At 46.4% G+C, this 21,563-nt stretch overlaps 1 protein-coding gene across 1 annotated transcript in view; it reads right to left on the bottom strand.

Annotated features, from left to right (window-relative positions):
• The window catches only part of LOC135910767 (thromboxane-A synthase-like), a 64,864-nt gene that overhangs the window by 22,441 nt on the left and 20,860 nt on the right, over window positions 1-21,563 (bottom strand). The window contains exons 5-9 of the mRNA XM_065442855.2: window positions 16,743-16,868; window positions 15,757-15,994; window positions 12,139-12,263; window positions 10,431-10,518; window positions 9,257-9,326 (exon numbers count right to left, since the gene is read on the bottom strand). Of these exons, the coding sequence (XP_065298927.2) occupies window positions 9,257-9,326; window positions 10,431-10,518; window positions 12,139-12,263; window positions 15,757-15,994; window positions 16,743-16,868 (647 nt within the window). The remainder of the gene's footprint in view (window positions 1-9,256; window positions 9,327-10,430; window positions 10,519-12,138; window positions 12,264-15,756; window positions 15,995-16,742; window positions 16,869-21,563) is intronic.

Consider the following 21,563-nt stretch of genomic DNA (forward strand, 5'->3'; position numbering starts at 1 on the left):
AGCGGAGTGTACCCAGATCAGCTGAAGGTAGCACGTGTACATCCAGTTTACAAAAGTGAGGGAAATAATTACATATCTAATTATAGACCCATTTCAGTTCGAGGTGTTCTACCCGTTTTATCAAAAGTCTTTGAAGGTGTCATTAATACTCGTATCGAAAATGCTTTTCATAAGTTCAATGTTATTACTACCTCGCAGTATGAATTTCTGAAAAAACAAATCAACAGAGCAGGCGCTGTTAACAGTAAAGGAAAAAAATTGTTAAGAATATCGAAATGAAACAGTGCACTCCTGGTCATTTCTTAGATTTCCGAAAGGCATTCGATTGCGTTCATCACAACACCCTGCTACGCAAGCTTAACAGTTATCCGCCGTGGTTGCTCAGTATCACTGGTGTTGGGCTGCTGAGCACGAGGTCGCGGGATCGAATCCCGGCCACGGCGACCGCATCTCAATGGGGGCAAAATACAATGACCCTCGTGTACTTAGATTTAGGTGCACGTTAAAGATCCCCAGGTGGTCGAAATTTCCGGAGTCCTCCACTACGGCGTGCCTCATAATCAGAAAGTGGTTTTGGCACGTAAAACGCCATAACCTAAGCTTAACAGCCACGGCATACGTTGTATTGCATCTGACTTGCTAGAGAGCTATTTAAATAGCACATCGCAGTATGTTTAAGTTAATGGCGTACCCTCTGAGAAATTGGCAATTCAGCATGGTGCTCCTCAAGGATCAATACTGGGACCGTTATTGTTTTAGTATACATAAATGATATCGCTAACATATCCGAATCGCCTAATCTGGTCATGTACGCTGATGATACAAATATATGTTTTTTATCCACTCGTTGTCCCAAATGGAGGCTACGGCAAATGCATATTTAAGAAAGCTACTTAACTGGTTATTAGCCAACAGGCTAAGCCTTAATTTATCAAAGACAAACTACATCATTTTTCACCCTATTAATACAGTAGAAGGTAACACTGTAAAAATTTTCGACGAGCATATTGAATTAAAGAGAGTTTCAGACCAGAAATTTCTTGGTGTTTGGTTCAATGAGAATCTTTCTTAGAATTTTCACACCACCAAATTAATGTCTGATCTAAGTAAAACAGTCGGTTGTTTGTATAAGATATCCCGTTCGTTGCCCCCCTGGTTAAAGATATCCATGTATTACATACTTTTGTACTTAAGGTTATCACACTCTATCCTTGTTTGGGGAACTACGACGTCCAGCAATTACTTTAAACAAATTTCAATTCAGAAACGCGCTTTGCGCTCTATTGAGGGATTTCATGGCAGACCTTCAGATTTACCTATGTCACCGCTATTTCAGAAATGTGGCAAGTAAAAGAAGTATATAATTTCTGTGTACTTAAGTACATCCATCATCATAAATTGTTCTTTTCTTGTCCAGGTAATTCCAGCAGCCGATATGCTTTTCGGACGAAACGTAAGCTTGTTGCAGTCACACGCACCAGTTATGGCAAGCAAACACTAAGGTACCAAATTCTTACGGTAAGAAATCAGATGCCCTTTAAACTGAATACTACCTTCCACAAAAACGTTTTAAATCTACACTTTAAAAATACCTATTGGAACAACCGGAATGAGATATTTATTTAGTCGACAGACTTTGTATTTATTTGTATTTATTTCGCGACCTTTCAAATGTTTTTCTCTAACGCACATGTTATAAGCTTTGTGATATTCTTTCTGTATTTTAGTACTGACATTTTTATGTTAGTAAAAAATTATGTATCTTTATACCGCTCATACGATAAGTTGTGTATGCGGTTTATTCTTTTCTAGTACAAATTTCATGCATGCTAACTTACTGCGTCATGCTTTTTACAACGCTTGAAAAACTCATTGTGAATTTGTTGTGAAGTGCTCGTGCACAATGCCAGCTCTTTTACGGGTGACCAGGACCTTTTCAGGCTCTTGCCTTTTGTCTTGGCGCCCTCTTTTCGTTGAAAAGAAAATAAACTTTCACTTTCACTTTTGCCATTACTGTGCCGTGGTTGCAAGGAATAGACAACGAACATTAAGCTTTGAGTAAATTGAACATTCTGCTTTCCTAAAATACACCCATTTCACTTCTGAGCAAAAGTTATTGCTTCAGACGACCGCTTTGGTTAAGGCAATACCGTGTTTTACGGGACGTTTAAGTGGGGTGTTTCGGTAGTAATTTCGAAAGGTGTTTTTCTCTTGTTGCAATGCTTGTGCCCAATAGTTAACCTCTGCATGTAATTCGAGCGGGTGATCGAATATTTTAATGAAGCAACGTGGCGGGACTGACTCTGCAATAAATGAATATTTAATTACTATGTAATTATGGTGGCTGTCTATAAATTGCACATAGTCACTCTCATCCCACCTTGACTTGCTTTCTATTGAGTCTCCAGTACCTTCACATAAAATTATGTAAATTTCACACGTTTATCGACAGTCGTACGTATTTCGTGACTGAAGGGGATAAAATAAATTATTTGTATCTGTGACGTTAAGCACGCTCACCATTTTGCGTTTCCTATAAATTGCAGTACTAAGGGTGGGAACGCCGACGAGTACAAAGTGGAGACAAGCGAGCGCATCGCACGGCGCGAAAAGTATATGGCGAAATCGGTCAATCGCATCGGTGCGCGCTGGGGCAATCTGCCGATTTAGCCTTTAGTTTTCATGTCCTCTTCCTTTAAGCGCCGAATACGCGCCAGGACTCATTCACACGAAATAAAGAAGATAAAATAGGACCGAAACCATCCTCGATGATTATCTAAGTCGATATGAAGCATTACTCAGAGCTCTACGCATGGAGCAAAGTCCGAAAGAAATTATATCCTCCCAGAGAAACGCTTACTCAAGAACCGCGCCACGCGCAGGCCGCGACACCCTGACGACGTACGATCCGAGCCAGAGACGTGGCCGCATAGGCGACACGTCGCAGCTAATTCGTCTTCGACAAACTGCTTCGTAAAGTGCGCGCCTTGCGTCCTGCAAGTGGTGGTCCTCCAATCGGACCCGTTTGGTATCGGCGCACTATTCAGCGGGAGTTCGCTTGCCGCGCCGTTGTTCTTCGGCCGCACGTATCTCGTCTACCTGTCGCTTCGCCTCCTGATTCGCAGCTTCGGTACGCGTCGCATACCTAGCTCTGTGGTCTCCGCAGAACCTTTGCACCCTTACACTCGCCTTTCGCTTGATACTTTCGAAAGTTCATTGTTTTGTCTGCAAGTAGCGGCCTACGCCCCACATAGAGCAGCTAGCGCAACTGAGCCACGTGTCCCGGATTCCTGGACCCGGATTCCCTTGGTCCCGGAGTCCCGGACCAGGACGACTTTTTCTTCAATTGCGAGGCTTTACTTTCGAGGAACCCGTATGGGTTTCCTTTGTAGCACTTGCATAGAGTTGTTGATAAATTCGACTTCACCCTGCCATCTGCTAGCCGCGTGGTTATAGCTTAAATAGAGCGGCTGCATCGGAAAGGCGGTGGTTCTGGGTTCGAGTCCCGGACCAGGACGAATTTTTCTTCAGCTGTGAGTCTTTTCTTTCGAGGGACCTGTATGGGTTTCCTTTTTAGCAATTAGCTACGTTTAGGCGGATGTCTTGTTTTGCCTTTAATAAATAACATTTTTACTTCTAACCCCACGCAAGTAGCTGTCCCTGTTATTAACAGCGTTTTGCAGCATATTGAATACGTGCCTGCTTGGCAAGACGCTTCCTCTTGGTTTCCAATTTCTCCTCAGTGAGAATACGCTTCGGAACCACGAAGTAAATGCAAACTTCACACTTTTACAAGCATGCACGTTTTTCTATCTCGGCCTTGACGACGCTCTCCCGTCCGCTCAACCCACTGTCACGCTACCACATGAATGGTGAGACCCCCAGTCACACGACCGACGCGACCGCACATTAGCATGCAATAAACTACTATGCTGTTATACTGTATTTGGGATAGCCCCGATTATCTCGTCAAGAAAGCGAGCACCGAGCCGCCCCGCGAAACCTTGGGTGTTAATAGGAAGCTTCGCTCTAAATAAAAGCTTAGCTATTACAGGGCGCAGACGTGGGGTTTGGAGCTCTTGCTTTACCGGCAGACGCTAGAATGTCTCACGCAGTTTTCCTCGTCCTATTCCTACCTCGACAACAGACGCTTCCCGCGACCTTCCTCGGCGACGTCAAGATCACCACAGGCACAGCAGGGACGCTCGCGGTGTCTCTGAGCCACCGTGCAGGCCGTGCTCCAGCTAAGCCTCAGCCAAGTCAGGCTTGGCTTCCAGGGTATACCGACCTTTTCCAACGCCGCGAGTACCCCTTGAGCATGGAGGTGGAAGCCACCAACGGCAGCGATCTAGCAACAGATGGATATTCAGAAGACCCGGTGGATAGAACATAGCTCACCATCCGCCGCCGGCGGGGCAGCCGCGCCGACGCTGAGCCAGCAGCCTGCCGCCAAGAGACGCAGCATTTCAAGCAAATCTCACCTCGACTACTCCAGGGGCCCTCACCTCTACACATTGGTGATATTAAAGTCATTCTCTGCCCAAAGAAGCGGTCCCACGTTCGGTCAGTGGCCTCGACACTCTCTGACTCGGGAAGTCGACATCGAGGCGGTCCTCAAGGGACAAGAGGTCGAAGAACTTCACATACGCGTTCAACCCGCTCCAAACATCGCCCTTATCAGCACCCCAATCGAAAGAATAGCGACCAGCCTTGACAAGATGGCATCGCTTACACTTGACCGGAATCGTTACCCTATCTCAACATACATCGCCTCCCCCGATAATTCCTGCAAAGGAATCGTAGTGGTACCCAACGCAGGGACTACACCAACTCAGCTTTTAGACCACCTACTGGCACCTGGGGTGGAAATCGTCCATGCTCGCATTATCTGGCGAACAGCCATGGCCATCATTAATTACATTTGCTGCCTCAAGGTGCCGTGCTACTTGAAGTATTGTGGGGCCGAGTACAGATGCTTCATAAACACCCCGAAGGTCCAAGTCTGCAGCATCTGCTTCACAGTGGGCCACCTTACGGACGTCTGCCCCACGACAAGCACCACACGTGGGACTTAAAACCCATCCAACACCGAGCCTCACCAATACCAGCCCCGGTGCCTGTCCTGCAAATGGAATCACCCAACCACCGATCCCAGTTTTCCGAGCCGGGCACGAAAGCCACCCTACAAGAAACGAGTGCGTCGGCAACTCGAGAACCGAAAACGGCAACAGCACCATCGTCCCGCCCAATTCAGAGAGCGACCAAGCCGATCGCGGTTGCGAACCCAGAGCCTAGCCCCTGACGATCGTTTGAAGAACCGCGAGCGGGGACCACTAACATCTTCTTCGTCTTCCCGTAATAGTGCGCTACATTCTCATCACCACCGTCGTCACCAACACTGTCAGCACCACCACTGGCCAAGAAGCCGCCACCATTACCGCAACAGCTACCATCAGCAGCGTCCGGAGGGCCAGTCGGACCTAAAGGGGTAAGTTGGGTGGAGGGCCCGCCACCTTCACTTTGCAAATCTCCCTCACCCACACCTCAGTTCCTACCACAAACACAGTCCCTACCACAAGCGCCTCGCGCTGAGAGCCCTCCCAGCCCACAACGGCAATGGACTACGACCTCCAGCAAGAGTTTTAACGAGAATTACAGCGTGCTATACAGGAGATACCAGAACTCATTTTCACAGAGGTCAAGGATATGATCCCAGCTGCCTTCATCGACTTCCAAACCACGGTGCTGAAAGCGATGCTACATGTAATTACCAACGAACTCAAGTAGAGCGTGCGAGAGTTCACAGCACAACTCCTTCCCTCGAAATCATCCTCCTCCTCCTCATCGTCACTAGTCGCACGCGCTACACCAACCTCAGCGCCGTCACTAACGACAAGCGAGAACGCTGGCCCATACGTTCGCCCAGTCCAACTGCAGAATGATGTCTTCTTCAATGCAAATGCAAAACAGAACGGCGGGACTGGCGCTGGGGCAATGGAACTACACGGGGTACCGATCTAAACGAGGCTGGCTGCTACAGCACGTTGGCGCAGTGTCACAACCACCGAGCATCATGCTTCTTCAAGAGGCGGGCACCGCACTTGCTCTTATCAGTGGCTACGAGACCCTAAGGGGCTTGGACGAGGCGAGAGTGCGCGCGCTCGTTTCCAGGAGACTCACCTATACGCATACTATTCTAACGTCAAACATTCCTCGTAAAATCATCGAGATCGTCCCCGCGGACTCACGACAAACTAGTTATGCATCCTAAAGGTGCACCTCGTGCTCGGGGGGACCGACTTATGGAGCTCATCAAGATGGACCCACAGTCGGTAGTGTAAGGTGACTTCAATGCCACAAAAGAGGCCTAACGGTATCACCAAAGGGAATCCGACTTCGGAACCTCACACATAATCATTGACTCACCTTAATAACAGATCATACCCAGCCTTGTCGCCAGGGAATCAGTGTCGAGGAACACTTGCACGGATCTCACTTTCACGAGAGGGGAACAGGGTGAGTAGCTATACACTGGCGAGACTCTGGGTAGCGATCACCGCATTCTCATAATTCGCATCATTCACACAAGTTACAAACGTCCCGAAAAGAAAACTTGCATTGCACATTGGTCCAAACTCCGCAAGATCCGTAGGGATCGAGCCACAGGAGATGAAAGCCCCAAGATTATGTTAGTTGGCGCAGTAATTTATGCAACGACCTAAAGAAAGTTGACTCCCCCGAGGTCGACCCGCGCCTCCTACATCTGCGGGACGTGAGCCGAGGTCTTTCGAAACGAAGGAAGCGGCAAAAACTGAATCGGAAATTGCGCATCAGATTGTCCCAAATCACGAGGGCAGCCCAGGAATACGCGGACCAGCTGACCAGTGCTAACTGGCATACCTTTTGCGGGAAGCTAAGTGGTACGCTGGGCACCGCGAGTACCTGCGCCATCCTTTGGTCACTAATAGATCCGACAGACACGGAATTCCATAACAATAGGCAGCTTCAAATACTCCTCCGCCAGTAGGGAGGAGATGGAGACCACCTCCTAAAGAACCTTAAAAAAATGTGGCTCTAGCGTGGCTCTCAACCAATCTATCCGGACTATCCATATACACAAGAACGTGACCCACTGGGCACTGACATACCTGTCCATTAAATTAAAGCCACACTCGCACACATTCACAGGAACACGGCACCCGGTGATCACAGGATAGGATACACTCTACTGCGGAATCACCCGGATGAGGACCTGGAAACGCTCTGCGCTATGTACAATCAGCACTGACACACCGGTACTTTTCTTCTAGAATGGTGACGTGCCAAAATCACTTTCATCCTGAAGCCCGGAAAACCACTCGCTGTCCATAATTTATGGCCAAAGTATGTAATCTAAAGACAGCCCCAACCTTTCTTGGAGATGCAAAACTTCTGCTCCCACACACATCTTGGATTTCGCCCCGACGTTCTTCAGATCAAAGAGGGTCTCGTTGACGTTTCGCGCCTACCTCAAGGGTCATATACCACAGGAAGCTAATAACGCTCACACCAGAACACGAAGCTCCTCGCAACTCCAGATTTCACAACACCACGCATCAGGCTGATTTGGACAGCTTGTCACGCCTCACTGTCTTGCAATAGTCGCGCTCATGCAGCTGCCCGAGAGCTAACCTGCCGGGCCCCTGGCAGTCAGGCGACCAACCCAGCTAAAGCCTTCCACAACAAGCACGATGTGCTTAGATTGACCAGCAAACAAGATCTGTCAAAAATGTATTTGAAATAAAGTCTGATTTGATTTGATTTGATTTGAATTTACCCAACGCATACTGTGATACTCTGGACTTTTACAGACTAGGCCGCTTGCGATATCATCCTCCACCCAAATCCTTCTCCCAGATTGAAGCAGCCTCTGTGAGACGGCTTCAAACCAACTCGTATCCCAACCTCTTCCTTCTTAACAAGTTATCCCCAAGCTTATACCCCACCACCTGCTCAGATTTGGTGCACGACCGACGACGTTCCACGTCACGATTGAGTGCCAAAAACTACCGTCAGATATTCCTGTTCTAAATTGCCCCCAACCAACATATGCGCAGTGGGAGGCGATCCTCCGTCGCTCCGAGCCTCAGGTCTGGCTGGCCCTGATACGACGAGCAGGAGCGGTGGCGGCAGCCATTGAGGCCCTGGACTAAGGGCCCCAACTAGATCAATCCTCTCACTTTTAATAAAGTTTGTTTCTCGTTCTAAAAAATATTATGTGTATGTGGGTTCTGAACCAAACTACTAGGCGACCAGAGAAGCTGAGTGCTATACATTGAGATCGAAAGCAGGAATGTTGTCTTCGTGTCTGGATTGATATTTTCTGTTTGTTTCGGCTGCCGAATTTCATACCAATGTATTTCTGGCGGAATTGTCTGTGCTAGTTCTAGCCCTCCAGAAAACACCTCTTTTCGTGTTGTGGTCGGGTGAAGGTTGTTGTAGCATGTTATACACGGTAAGAAAACTCAGTATTTTGCCTTCTGAAACAAACTCTAAGACATCATCATACCACTCGATAATGAGAACTTCTAAGCACAGAAACAAATCCCGACTACGTGGGAGGAGCTGTCGCAGCTGTCGCAGCTGACGTAGTCAAGATCTATGCTAAATTGAAAAGCATTCCCTAGTCGTTCCTTGATGAAGTGCTAGCCCTAATGCGCAAGTCGAACAAAGGATTCGCGTTTTGGAAGTGGTGGAAGAAAGCGACCCTTGCGGGGCCACAGTGTGGCACAATGTCCGACATACCGAATGTGCCGTCGGATGGAGCTCCTGACGGGTACGCAATGCTACCATAGTATCATGTAGGGTGTGTTAGGGGACGTTTCCACTGTTGATAGGTGCAGTGACTTCAACTACCAGTTTTAGCACACTATGATTCGAGTAAGTGTAGAGTTACCAAAATGAGGTTGTGAATATTTTTTACTGCTTTAATTACGTTTGCTCTTTCCAACAGATTTCGCACATAATAAGGTAAAAAAATATATTCTATGATCGCGGCGCAGAGACCGCTTTGACAGCAGCTGTGTCTGCATGCTTTAGCGGAAAGCGCGTCTGATGGAAATGCCACGGGACATGCGAAATAGCTCAATGCCAAATGTACGTGCAGTTCATGTTTTATCTTGAGTTACTTCACGTGTCACTTGAACTGACACATGATGCGTAAGCATGAACTGACTGTAGTGTGAGATGCAAGGCCAAACTGTGCGTGTCATCTTACCCTGCGACGAACAGCGTGGCCGCACAGCTAACTACTTCTACGTTGGTAAGTGGCCTGCTTCTCAGTCGTCCTAGCGGGGGAAAAAGGACAAAGAGAAAAACAAAGGTAAATCAGTTGAAAGAGAATGACGAGTCTGAAGTGCACAAAATAATACCTTTGTGCCAAATGATGTGAAACACATGTTATTAGAGTTCGTTCTGCAAAGCGGCTGCTTTCGCAAGTGTCCGTCAAAATAAGAAAAGAAAGAAAAGAATTGCTGCGAGATTCGCCGAGTGCATCCTTCAGTAACGTTTTGGATAATGTGAAATAATCCACAACATGTTTCTTTTGCAACCATAGAGCGCCATCGAAGCCCCCCCCCCCCCCCCCCCTAAGTTTTGCTCACATTATATTAATAATGCCCAAACCACAGGGAAAGTTATTAAGGAAATCAAAAATAACAAATATTAGAACCATTGCATGGTTACTCATGGTGATTTGGACAAGAAAGCCCGCTAGAAAAATACTCCCATTTTCTCAACACGACCACAAATATGTATGACAGTAGCCTCGTCAGTCTAGTCTACCTTTCTCTCTTTTCGTTTCAAAGAAATATATTCGAAATTGTACACGTGGATTGAATATGCAGTGTACTGAACATAAACACTACATGCACGCACACACACGCACATACACAGCCAGGCACACAAAAAATACAGAAAGCTAAACCAACATTGTATGGCGCCTCTACGTAAGTTACAGAATTATATTGTGCTACGTATGGTCAGAAACTTCAATTTCTTATTTGATAAACAAATTTTAGGGTACGTTGGCTCAATTGCCATGGCAACGAGCCGTTTGAGCGGCTTGGTGCCGTCCATTGATTCTCCTTCCTCTTATGTTGCTCCCACAGCTGCGTTCTTGTCTGCAATTACGCCGTCCTCGTCTGCATCGGTGTCTGTTCTTCGTGCAGTTTACTGCCAAAACGTCCTTTTACCAGTACAAATCAGGCACAATGCCTGAAGGGAATTTTCCATGGTCGAGGCACCGACAAAGTCAAGTCGTCTGCAAGCAAAGTTCACACTTGACTAAACCTCCCTTTTCTCTTATTTTATCCAGTTTCTGATCGTGTTCGTTTTCTGTAGACGTACGCTTTGTGCTGCACTTTAAGTTTTCAGCGAAATACAGAACTCACCGTTTTTCACCTTGGCACCATTCGTAAGTGCTTTGCTCTCAACGTACTCCGCATCGAGCAGATTTTGCAGAATATCAGGTCTTCGACACTGCGCGGCACAGAAAAGGAAGCATAAACAAGGAGCCGTACGGCGAACGCCTCGTTCCACCCGTCAACTAACTAGACAAGGTACGCTGACCTATGTATCCGACCACACTCGCTAGTACGTGGCGTTGCGCGGCGTTGTAGAGGCTGACGTGTATTGGTCAGCATGGCAGAGATTGCGCACGCTGCAGCTTCTACAATACAGCGACCGTCATCAAACCTCTCAAGGCGCATTAACAGGAACATTAATCGAGCCATTAAGGGATGCATGAAATAAACAAAGCAAACAAAAAAGTGAGTGTTACGAAAACAGTCGCGACCTGTGCATTGACGACATAAAAAGCCAAACACACTGAAGAATGAATCAGACATTGCTGTAAACCTTCTTATAATGTCAAAAAAGTATTGCGCGAATCCCTCTACTGTCATTGAGAACGTCATATGTGCTAAACAGCAACTGTGGTTTACTCCGATGGATGGCTGGCGTCAAAATCCATGACGTCATGGGATCCTTGTGCGAGAACTTAGGTGCGGCGTCGCCATCAATTTTTCATGGTTCCGTCTTTTTACGCTTAACGAGGCTCCTTTTATAAAGAGCGCACTCTTTATGAAAGAAGCATTTCGCTGGTTTATGAGAAGAGCTTTTCGAAAAATCCATATCACTGATTTCAGAGATTTGGATGTTGCCATATCCTCTTCAGTCATGAATAACGATCGACTGTCGGTACATGTGTGAAACAGTTTATGCCAGGGTGCTTGACACTCCATTGAAAGCAAATCAAAGTGCTAGAATGACTCTTCGTGCATATTATGAGGAGTCATCATAATTACAGCGTGAATAAATATTTGAATATTGTAAAGGCAGTAATGCTAGGTTTCTTCACAAATAGGATTGAATCTCGTGCTCAAATTACACGCACAAGTTATTTGTTGGCCGCAAACATTTCAAGAAAGAAAACAAAAATATTCTGAGGTTGCTACCCACATGCCCCACGTCAAATGTCACGTAATACACGATGGTGCCTTCACCAAAGCGGTATTCTGCAACGATACATACCACATAGAAGTAAAATGGAAGTAATTTAGGTTAGGATATGGTTCAGTTTACCCTAAGCTTAATGTTTATGCTCTATTCCTTGCTACCACTGCGCAGAAATGGCAAAAAAAGGCCGCGTCCACAAATGTATATCCCCTTGAGTCACGGCGTCCACAAGTAAAAGATTTAGGATGCAGAAAAAGCATAAACAAGAAGAAACAAACTAGCAGAGTTTCTACGATTTGATTTTTTCTTTCATTGTGTATTTACATTTTTGTTTACTTAGTTAGTTAGTTATTTTTGGACTCGTATTATCCAGAAACATGAAATAGAAGGATTTTTTAAAAGTTAGTGATGATAACAGCAAGTGATGAATGTTGAAAGCGGTGGCCTCATTCGCTCAAAAAGCTTAAAAGAATGGTCAGGAGAATCATGGGCAGTAGACCTACGAGTTTTGATATGTCTCCCCGTACCAAACACCATGCTAGAGGTGCCCGATTTCATAGTAAAGAAAAAAAGAAGAAAGAAACAAATGCGCAGAGCTCGCAAGATGCTGTCTGGCTTATTATTAAAACACGTGCCACTCACCGAAGGGTCACATTTTCTACCCTCAATTATCTTAGCCATTTTCCTAGACACCTTGCCGAAGCCTTCAGTTGCAAGAGAAATCAAGCACAGCGGCTTCATCAAGCGTCCGAAGCTCGTGGTGCTCTCTGCACAAATAAGGAAAAAAAGAATAACAGCAATGGCACCTCTGTGCTGATCTCTGTAAGATGAAAAATATATAGATACAGTTATGCATAAGTTCACTGCCAGCGCATCACAGAGCGAACCATACATTTTATTTATTTGGGCGAAAATGTCCGCGTGTCTACTGGCGACGAGAAGTCGGAGTGGCGCCCTCTCGCGAGTGACGTAATGAACAGAATGCCGCTTGCTCTGGCTCGCTCAGCTGCTCCGCGCGCTCGGCGGCTTCGTGCGCTAAAGGAACCAAGTGCGCGCGATCCAGGCTTCCTGAGAGATGTTTCAGCGGTTTCCTGCAATCCCGATTGAAGTGCATTTCGACGTTAGTCGAAACCGTGCGAATCATGAAATTGTGGGGCTTAGATATTGGAAGCTATGGAAACTATCCTGGTCTTGCAACGCAGAGGTTCCCCATATGTATGTCGACGTATTTTGTTTTAATAATCGCCCACCAATTCAGTGTACAAACATTTGTGCGATATTTTGTGAAGATTTGCACGAAAATATGAAGATTCCCCTTTCTTGATGAGTTACGGCAGAAGCTGCATTTTTATGCGGTACAGCAAACTTGCTATTCGGTGTGAACATTGTAAGCGCCCATGTATGACGGGTGCTGCCTGCGAAACGTCTGTCGAGCACATATAGGTTTGGTGAGCTGCTGTAGTCAAATGTAGGCACCACAGAAAAACGTGAAAGGAAGAGTGAGGCACGAATCTTTTAATGAATTATCATTCTACTACTCTTTCTATTCTCCACAACAGCCGCTCAGAAAAAGCGCTTTTCAGTGCTTTTAGTACGACTGCGTGTCATATATAGCCTATAGTTAACGAATATGATCACAGTAATCACTTCAATGGAAAGTTTTATGGTTAAGAGGAAGCTTTAGCTCGGGGCAAACTCTAATTTCTCTACTGAAATACATACAAATTGTAAAAATGCTTTCATGAAAGAAGCGATGGACCGATCTGATTTCTTTTCTTCTTTAGGGAGAAAGTTAAACGCTAGCAAGCTAGGAAACTGTTTTTATTTCACTCTGATTGGGAAGTTTTTAGAAAAACAGCCGAACAATAGTGAGAAAATTAATCACTAAGTTTACAATTTTGTGACTCTGCACCAAAAACAAGTACCGCCGTTCTGTATCTTGTATTTGTTAGAGCATCTCATGCGGACAGACTTTATGCAAAATATATAGCTTACGTGGAAACGTTACAGTTTTTAGAAGTGTTTTGCAAAAGTCCTATACACAAATTAGCGGTACACATCAGAGCTGCGCATAATACATCACTTTCACATCCTTTAGATGTGCTATTAGAAGCAGTTTTAAAATTATATCATGTCTTCATTACATAATTACAGCTTTGTCAACTTCATTCTTAGAATTATTGAAATTTTGCAATTTTCACGAATGTTTTTTGAAAAATTGGCTTCCGAAATTGCAATCGCTTCCTATAGTTACGAGTTTTTAAATTTTTCTTCAATGCAACAAACTTCGTCGGGATCGGTTCTTTGGTTGCCGAAAAAACACTATTTATCCATCAACATGGATTTAAAGTAAGAAATCTGGAGCAAAAGCTTCCTCTTCAGATTGAGAGCCAAGTCATTTAAGGCAGTGAGATGTTTCATATAATGCAGCAGCTTTCATTCGACGATACGGCACACTGTTCTCGCAATGACGCCAACTAGCATTCTCGCCAGTTGTTCTCAAAACTCATCCTTTCATTACAACTTTTTTCCATATTATGTCAAATCAAATCAATCTTTATTTAATCTCCAAGACAGAAAGAAGCAGTCAGGAAAATCTGCTTAGGAACAGTTTGACCAAGGCTGGTTCCTCTAGATGCAGTTCAATAGCATTGAACAACTACATGGCAAACGCGAAAATAAAAGTAAAGTCAAGCACGTCAACAGCAAGTGCTGACCTCTCACATAAGGCACAAATTTGCGCTGACACATATGGCACAAAGTACTATTTCGTAGATACAAACTCAAGCTGTTCGTGGTAAAAAGATAGGGGAGAAAGAGCATAACAGAGCGGAAATGCCGCAGCATAAACAGACGCAAACACGTGTATATAAATATGTGGTTACAAAAGAGATGGAAACACAGTACGATAGATAGGATTACAATACGCTTAAAAACGAAGAGCGCATTCAAAACAGTTTTCCCTCTGTCATAGCAGAAAATACAGTCAAACGGCTTAAGATACAGTCCTACATAATCCGTGTGAGAAATATGTCAGGTAGGAAAAACTTCGCATTGAAACCACGAAACAGTACTTTAACAGTGCCAATTGAAGTGCGTAGGGGATACTCTCCCCAGGAGAGTGGAGTTCTGCTGCCTAGCCCAGAACCTAGGCACTCCAGTTGGCTGGCGTGTGACCTCTTAAAGAGCTAAAATATCCACGTCGTTTTTGTACTTGTACGTGAAACAATAATAGTATTTCTCTTATATGCTTGGACTAGCTTGAAGAGCAAAACTAAAGTACCTCTTGCGATGTTTCGAGCCATTTTAAGCACAAACATAACCGTTCACTAGTCCGCGGAGCACCATGGCGTAAAGAAGACTAGAGAAGCCTTCTATGAATGTACTTGATTTTTAACACACCACCCAATTAGTGCTCTCTCAGCATGTTCGACAAGACTAATGGGGCTTCGACTTCTTATTGGCTGCCACCGTGCAGTCTCAGAGACTTATCTAGCCCCCCAAAAGGTTGGCCGAGCAGCTGTGCCACTTTTGCGAAATGAACTTGTCATATCTGTTCCTGACGTTGCCGTGACAGCGAAGGAAACAGTGGCACAACCGCGAATCACATAGCTGTTTATTGGGCGAACTTGAGCCCACCAAAACAGGTGACGCTCATGCGCAACGACAGCTGCGGGCACATGCATCGATCGTAGAAATTTGACCGGCGGGTCAATCGCGTTGGCTATTTATACATCACCCGTCGAACGTTACAGCGTAAACGCTGGTGCCTGCGTTCCTTACAGAAAGTACAGCACTACAAAGAGTTTCCGCGGCACTTTGTAAAGGCAGGTAGGGGTTCCCCGAGACCCGAGAGTTAGAGAAGCCCTGCAATAAATAATTTGCTCACTCCTAGCTCCAAACACTTGTCACTGCACTCGACCTACGTTTGCGGAGTCCAAGTAGTATCTACCGCGGTGCAGCTCCACGATGGAGCTCACAGTATTTCAAAGCTCATTTATTAAAACGTTGAGAAGGAGCTCCTTTCGAACACCAACACTTCCCTCATCCAGCCACCATTTCACTCTTTCCCACTCGCTTGGGCTCCTCGCCCTTTATGGGGAGGGAGTTAGAAGGGGACAAATCACTTGCTTCCATGGTGAAATCGCCTTTTCAAATTGTTGGCTTTAGGCTGAGGTTCGCCGTTGTCGCCCGCGGAAAAGCATTGGCAATATTTTCAACCGCATACATAGGAGAATCGGTGGAACATTTGCGACTCACGCGCAGTCATGTGCAGTGGACCGGTCATTATCCTGCTGCAGGATTCACTGGCAATGATGGCGATCGAGTGGTCGGGCCTTGTCTCGAATCGCTCGTCAACGCCGAACAAGACCCGCGCTAGGAAGTCCGCGGACAGCTGCTCGTATGTCTGCCGCATGTTCACCTCGTCGCCCAATCTGGCCGGTTCCTCCAGAGACTTCAGCAGGCCGGCGATGTATTCTTCCATTAGCGGCATTATCTGTGGGAACACGAACGATAAGCGTCATACGTAGTGGGACAGCATGGTATATGATGCATTCAGACGTTGCTGTACGCGTAGGCCGAGAACCGAAGCCACAACTTCCTGCGGAGGTGTGGGATTCACTTCCCACCTGCGGTAAAATAGTTTTTCTTCCACTTTCATTTCTCCTTTTTCATTTATTAAGGATATGAGCCTTATGCCTAAATTAAATATAATCCATAATTCGTTCTGCATCCTCAACCTATAAATAAAACAGCTCATTTCCCTGATGAGTACAATAGCGTCATTGGAAGCTTTCCATTTCATTCCACTTAATCATTTCCTCTGCGCAGAGTAGAAGGCCAGACACAAAGCTAAACGAGTCGATCTTTCTCATTTTCTCAGGCTGAGCTTTGTTTCTGATCTGCCGGCTTCGTATGATTGCTGCTTAATATCGAACTCTTCTGTGCTGCTGATCCTTCTCACCGTCATCCGGCAGTGGACTTAACAGATGTTGATCATAATGATGATGTAATACTGATGATGATGATTATGATGCTGATTACAATGACGACGACGACGACTAGTGCAGGACTTCGGCCCACACAGCATGATTAATGCTTTCTATTTGTGCTTATTTCAGTGTGTGCACGCGGGTAATAGTCAGTAGGTTTCACGTTTTAACCCCGCCTACAGAGAAGCTTGTCATGCATTTCGGCAGGCACGATATCGCACGCTGTGAGGGTCGTTTAGTGCGTATACCTACCATTTTTAACTTTGCTGCGCTGAGACTGCAGGCCATGGCGTTTCGGATGCTCCTCCACTTTGAGCCTTCGATGCTTATAGTGGACTCACCCAGAACCGGATGGAGTTTTTCAATCATCATTGTCAGCTGGCAATGACAAAAAGAAAGGAAGGAAGAAAGACAAGAGAACTTTGATCAAATGTACCTATATACGTGTGATCTCTTGGAGACAGGCATCAATATTCATTACCCGACGGCCTCTTGGTCATCACTGAGATGCTGGCTTTTTTTTAAACGTGATTAGCGTTCTTCGGATACCTGGCGCAATTTCCTGTACCTGGATGGATGTAACCGCTTTCCTTTCAGGACCAACTTGGGTCACTGGGTGCGTGCGACTGGGTACGGGAAACCCTTCATTGACAAACTAAATCCTTTCATGTTTTACCGCAGCTGGGCGGAATTGAATCCGTGTCATATATGCGTATTGACACGCGCCATGTGTGGATTTGGCGGCGGCGCCACTAGAGCCCTAGGATCGTGTCCAGAGGGATGCACGAGAAAGAGGAGGCAGGCTGCAGGCACGCCGCATGCATGGCGCGCTTCATTGGTGGCATAGAGTGTGTCCCTGCATTGCTTTGATGCTAATCGAATTAGCGTAGACGTTCATTGTGAGGGGGGTACGGCCGGAATATTATTTTCTTCAGAATTTTTTTTTATTTTCATTTTTGACTACTTGTAGGTTGCCTTCAATGCGACCTCCGTCACACCACCCATGCAGATGTAAGCGTAAAAGAACAATCACACCACGCAAGAGCGAAAAAAAAGCTAGCAGTCACTTTTCCGTATGCTAAGGAGGACAAAGGTGAAAGCTGCCCGCTCACGAGACATTCATTACATTACTTCTTGACATTTTCATTCTAATGCGTTGTCACTTCCTTTTGTTTTCTCCCTGGTTCTTTCTCCTGAGCTTGTGGGTTCGACTCTTGACCTTGAGACTGCCAATTTAAATCTAACTTGGTGACATGCCCGGTTCGCCCATATCTCCAAGATGGCTCGACTCCCAACAAAGTTCGAGGGTTTTACTCCTGCCATAGGCTGTAGGTTTGACTCTTGACCTTCACACTGTCAATTGAAATCTAACTTGGAGACATGGCCGGCTCGCCGATATCTCCAAGTGGGCTCGACTCCCAACAAAGTTTGAAAGTTTGACTCCCGCCAGAGGTTGTAGATGTGACTCTTGACCTTCACACTGTAACTGAAATCTAACTTGGAGACATGGCCGGCTCGCCCATATGTCCAAGTGGGCTCGACTCCCAACAAAGTTCGAGGGTTTGACTCCCGCCAGAGGCTGTAGGTTTAACTTTTGACCTTCACACTGTCAATCGAAATCTATCTTGGAGACATGCCCCGTTCGCCCATATCTCCAAGTTGGCTCGACTCCCAGCAAAGTTCGAGGGTTTGACTCCCGCCAGAGGTTGTAGGTTTGACTCTTGACCTTCACACTGTCCATTCAAATCTAACTTGGAGACATGCCCGGTTCGCCCATATCTCCAAGTGGGCTCGACTCCCAGCAGAGTTCGAGGGTTTGACTCCCGCCAGAGGTTGTAGGTTTGACTCGACCTTCACACTGTCAATCGAAATCTAACTTGGAGTCATGCCCGGCTCGTCCATATCTCGATATGGGCTCGTCTCCCTACAAAGTTCGAAGGTTTGACTCCCGCCAGAGGTTGTAGGTTTGACTCGACCTTCACACTGTCAATCGAAATCTAACTTGGAGACATGCCCCGTTCGCCCATATCTTCAAGCTGGCTCGACTCCCAGCAAAGTTCGAGGGTTTGACTCCCGCCAGAGGTTGTAGGTTTGACTCTTGACCTTCACACTGTCCATTCAAATCTAAGTTGGAGACATGCCCGGTTCGCCCATATCTCCAAGTGGGCTCGACTCCCAGCAAAGTTCGAGGGTTTGACTCCCGCCAGAGGTTGTAGGTTTGACTCGACCTTCACACTGTCAATCGAAATCTAACTTGGAGACATGCCCCGTTCGCCCATATCTCCAAGTTGGCTCGACTCCCAGCAAAGTTCGAGGGTTTGACTCCCGCCAGAGGTTGTAGGTTTGACTCTTGACCTTCACACTGTCCATTCAAATCTAACTTGGAGACATGCCCGGTTCGCCCATATCTCCAAGTGGGCTCGACTCCCAGCAAAGTTCGAGGGTTTGACTCCCGCCAGAGGTTGTAGGTTTGACTCGACCTTCACACTGTTAATCGAAATCTAACTTGGAGACATGCCCCGTTCGCCCATATCTCCAAGCTGGCTCGACTCCCAGCAAAGTTCGAGGGTTTGACTCCCGCCAGAGCTTGTAGGTTTGACTCTTGACCTTCACACTGTCCATTCAAATCTAACTTGGAGACATGCCCGTTTCGCCCATATCTCCAAGTGGGCTCGACTCCCAGCAAAGTTCGAGGGTTTGACTCCCGCCAGAGGTTGTAGGTTTGACTCGACCTTCACACTGTCAATCGAAATCTAACTTGGAGACATGCCCCGTTCGCCCATATCTCCAAGTTGGCTCGACTCCCAGCAAAGTTCGAGGGTTTGACTCCCGCCAGAGGTTGTAGGTTTGACTCTTGACCTTCACACTGTCCATTCAAATCTAAATTGGAGACATGCCTGGTTCGCCCATATCTCCAAGTGGGCTCGACTCCCAGCAAAGTTCGAGGGTTTGACTCCCGCCAGAGGTTGTAGGTTTGACTCGACCTTCACACTGTCAATCGAAATCTAACTTGGAGACATGCCCCGTTCGCCCATATCTCCAAGTTGGCTCGACTCCCAGCAAAGTTCGAGGGTTTGACTCCCGCCAGAGGTTGTAGGTTTGACTCTTGACCTTCACACTGTCAATTGGAATCCAACTTGGAGATATCGCCGGTTCGCCCAAATGGGTTCGACTCCCACCAAAGGTCGAGGATTCTGCTCTCGACCTTCGCGATGGCAATTGGAATCCAGCTTGGAGATGTGGCCGGTACGCCCATATTTCCAAATGGGTTTCACTCCCACCAAAGGTCGTGGGTTAGAGTGCCTTAACTTATTCTATCTTAATTGACTTTGCCTTAGTTAACACCACTGATTGTACTGATGCTTCTTCTTCGCCTGGGCTTCAAGCTTACTTATGAAAGAAATTGATGGCCTGATTCGCCCTATTTACCACAAAAGGTCGTAGATTCCACTCGCGCCATAGGACGTGGGTCTTAATTAAATTCGCCTTAATTATCACTACAGGTAGTCAGTTCGACTCCCACCAAAGGTCTAGGGTTCGACTATTTCAGTGCCATAACCCCGAACGACGCAACACCGCATATCGGATTTTTCGTCGTATGAGCTAAGGCTTTCGCCTTAAAATTCAACACACCCGTGTGCTTAGATTCAGGAGCACGTTAAAGAACCCCAGGAGGTCGAAATTTCCGGAGTCCTCCACTACGGCATGCCTTATAATCAGAAAGTGGTTTTGGCACGTAAAACCCCATAATTTCATTAAAATTATTGAAAAAGGGGTTACCCGACAATTCATACCGTCAAATGTGGGCAGTACTAACCGTGATTAAAGAGCCGCACACGCACCACGAATTATTTTACAGAAAAGTTATTCCAGGCATAGAAAGGCCTGAAACTACGACAAAAACTTGGAGATAAAAAAAGAGAAATTTGAAGAAGGCCACTCGTCACTACACATTGCGCACGCTCGCCAAGATTTCACCGACTCGTGCAGTCAATTTCCTTTGCCGATTTCTTGTTAGAAATTCTGACGGAAGTTGCGCTGACGCAGCTACCTCATTTATCTAGCATGTGAAAGACATTTCGCTCGCTTTTCCGTGCGTTATATTTCTCTTAATACAGACGTATATTGTCGACCTTTTTCGTACAGCGGCGTTCTTTTTTCCCACTTTGTTAAATGGTAGGTGTGATTTTCAGCACGAACTGAAGGCGATGTCGCCTGCAACTGCGTACCACGCTGCTTCAGCCTCTCATACACATCGCGAGCTGTCCGGCGTAGAGCACTGCGCTGCGTAGATTTAGGTGCACGTTAAAGAACCGCAAGTGGACAAAATTGATCCGGAGTCCCCCAATACGGTGCGCCTCATAGTCAGATCGTGGTTTTGGCATGAAAATTCCCACAATGTACACTGTAAACGAAAATAAACCCACCTGGGAGTTTTTAAGAGGTGATGTGCCCTAAAACCTCCCCTCCTCAAGTATTTATTCCGATGTATGGGAGCAAAACAGCGCCATCCCCTCGTTTCACTCCGCTGGCTAGCTGCGGGAGTATTAAGGCGACATGACGCGATTTTACTCCGCTTAAAAATTTTGTTCTCCCTTGAAACTCCGACAGGGAGTTTTAAAAAACTCCCCTCCGCCGATACAGGTTGGTCACGTGGCACTTCCCATGAGGCTGTGCGCCTCGCGAGCGACCGGGCGCGTTCGGCGGAGCGGGCATGCAGTGCTCATGGCTGACGGTTTGTTTACGTCTGTGAAGTGTCGTTCCGTGACAGCGTTTCGTCAATTTGTTTCCCGTATTTCCTTCCAGAAAGTGTTATAGGCATGCCTGAAGCACACTGTATCTCAGCATCGAGTACATTAGCTGTGATCGCTTTGCTGACAACGATGATTGCAAGAACCACGTTTTCAAGTGCGGAAAAAGGCTTAGGTATACCTCGAAGCTGCTCACTGGCTCGTGATGTCGGCTCACGTCCTGGCTGTGTTTTCGTGCTGTGTCACCCTGTCTTGTGTTCTTCAGTACGTGAAATGCGACTTCTATGTCCTTTTGAGTACATGCTGACAACGTCCAGTGTAG

This window comes from Dermacentor albipictus, chromosome 5 (assembly GCF_038994185.2).
Source record: "Dermacentor albipictus isolate Rhodes 1998 colony chromosome 5, USDA_Dalb.pri_finalv2, whole genome shotgun sequence".
NCBI lineage: Eukaryota > Metazoa > Arthropoda > Arachnida > Ixodida > Ixodidae > Dermacentor > Dermacentor albipictus.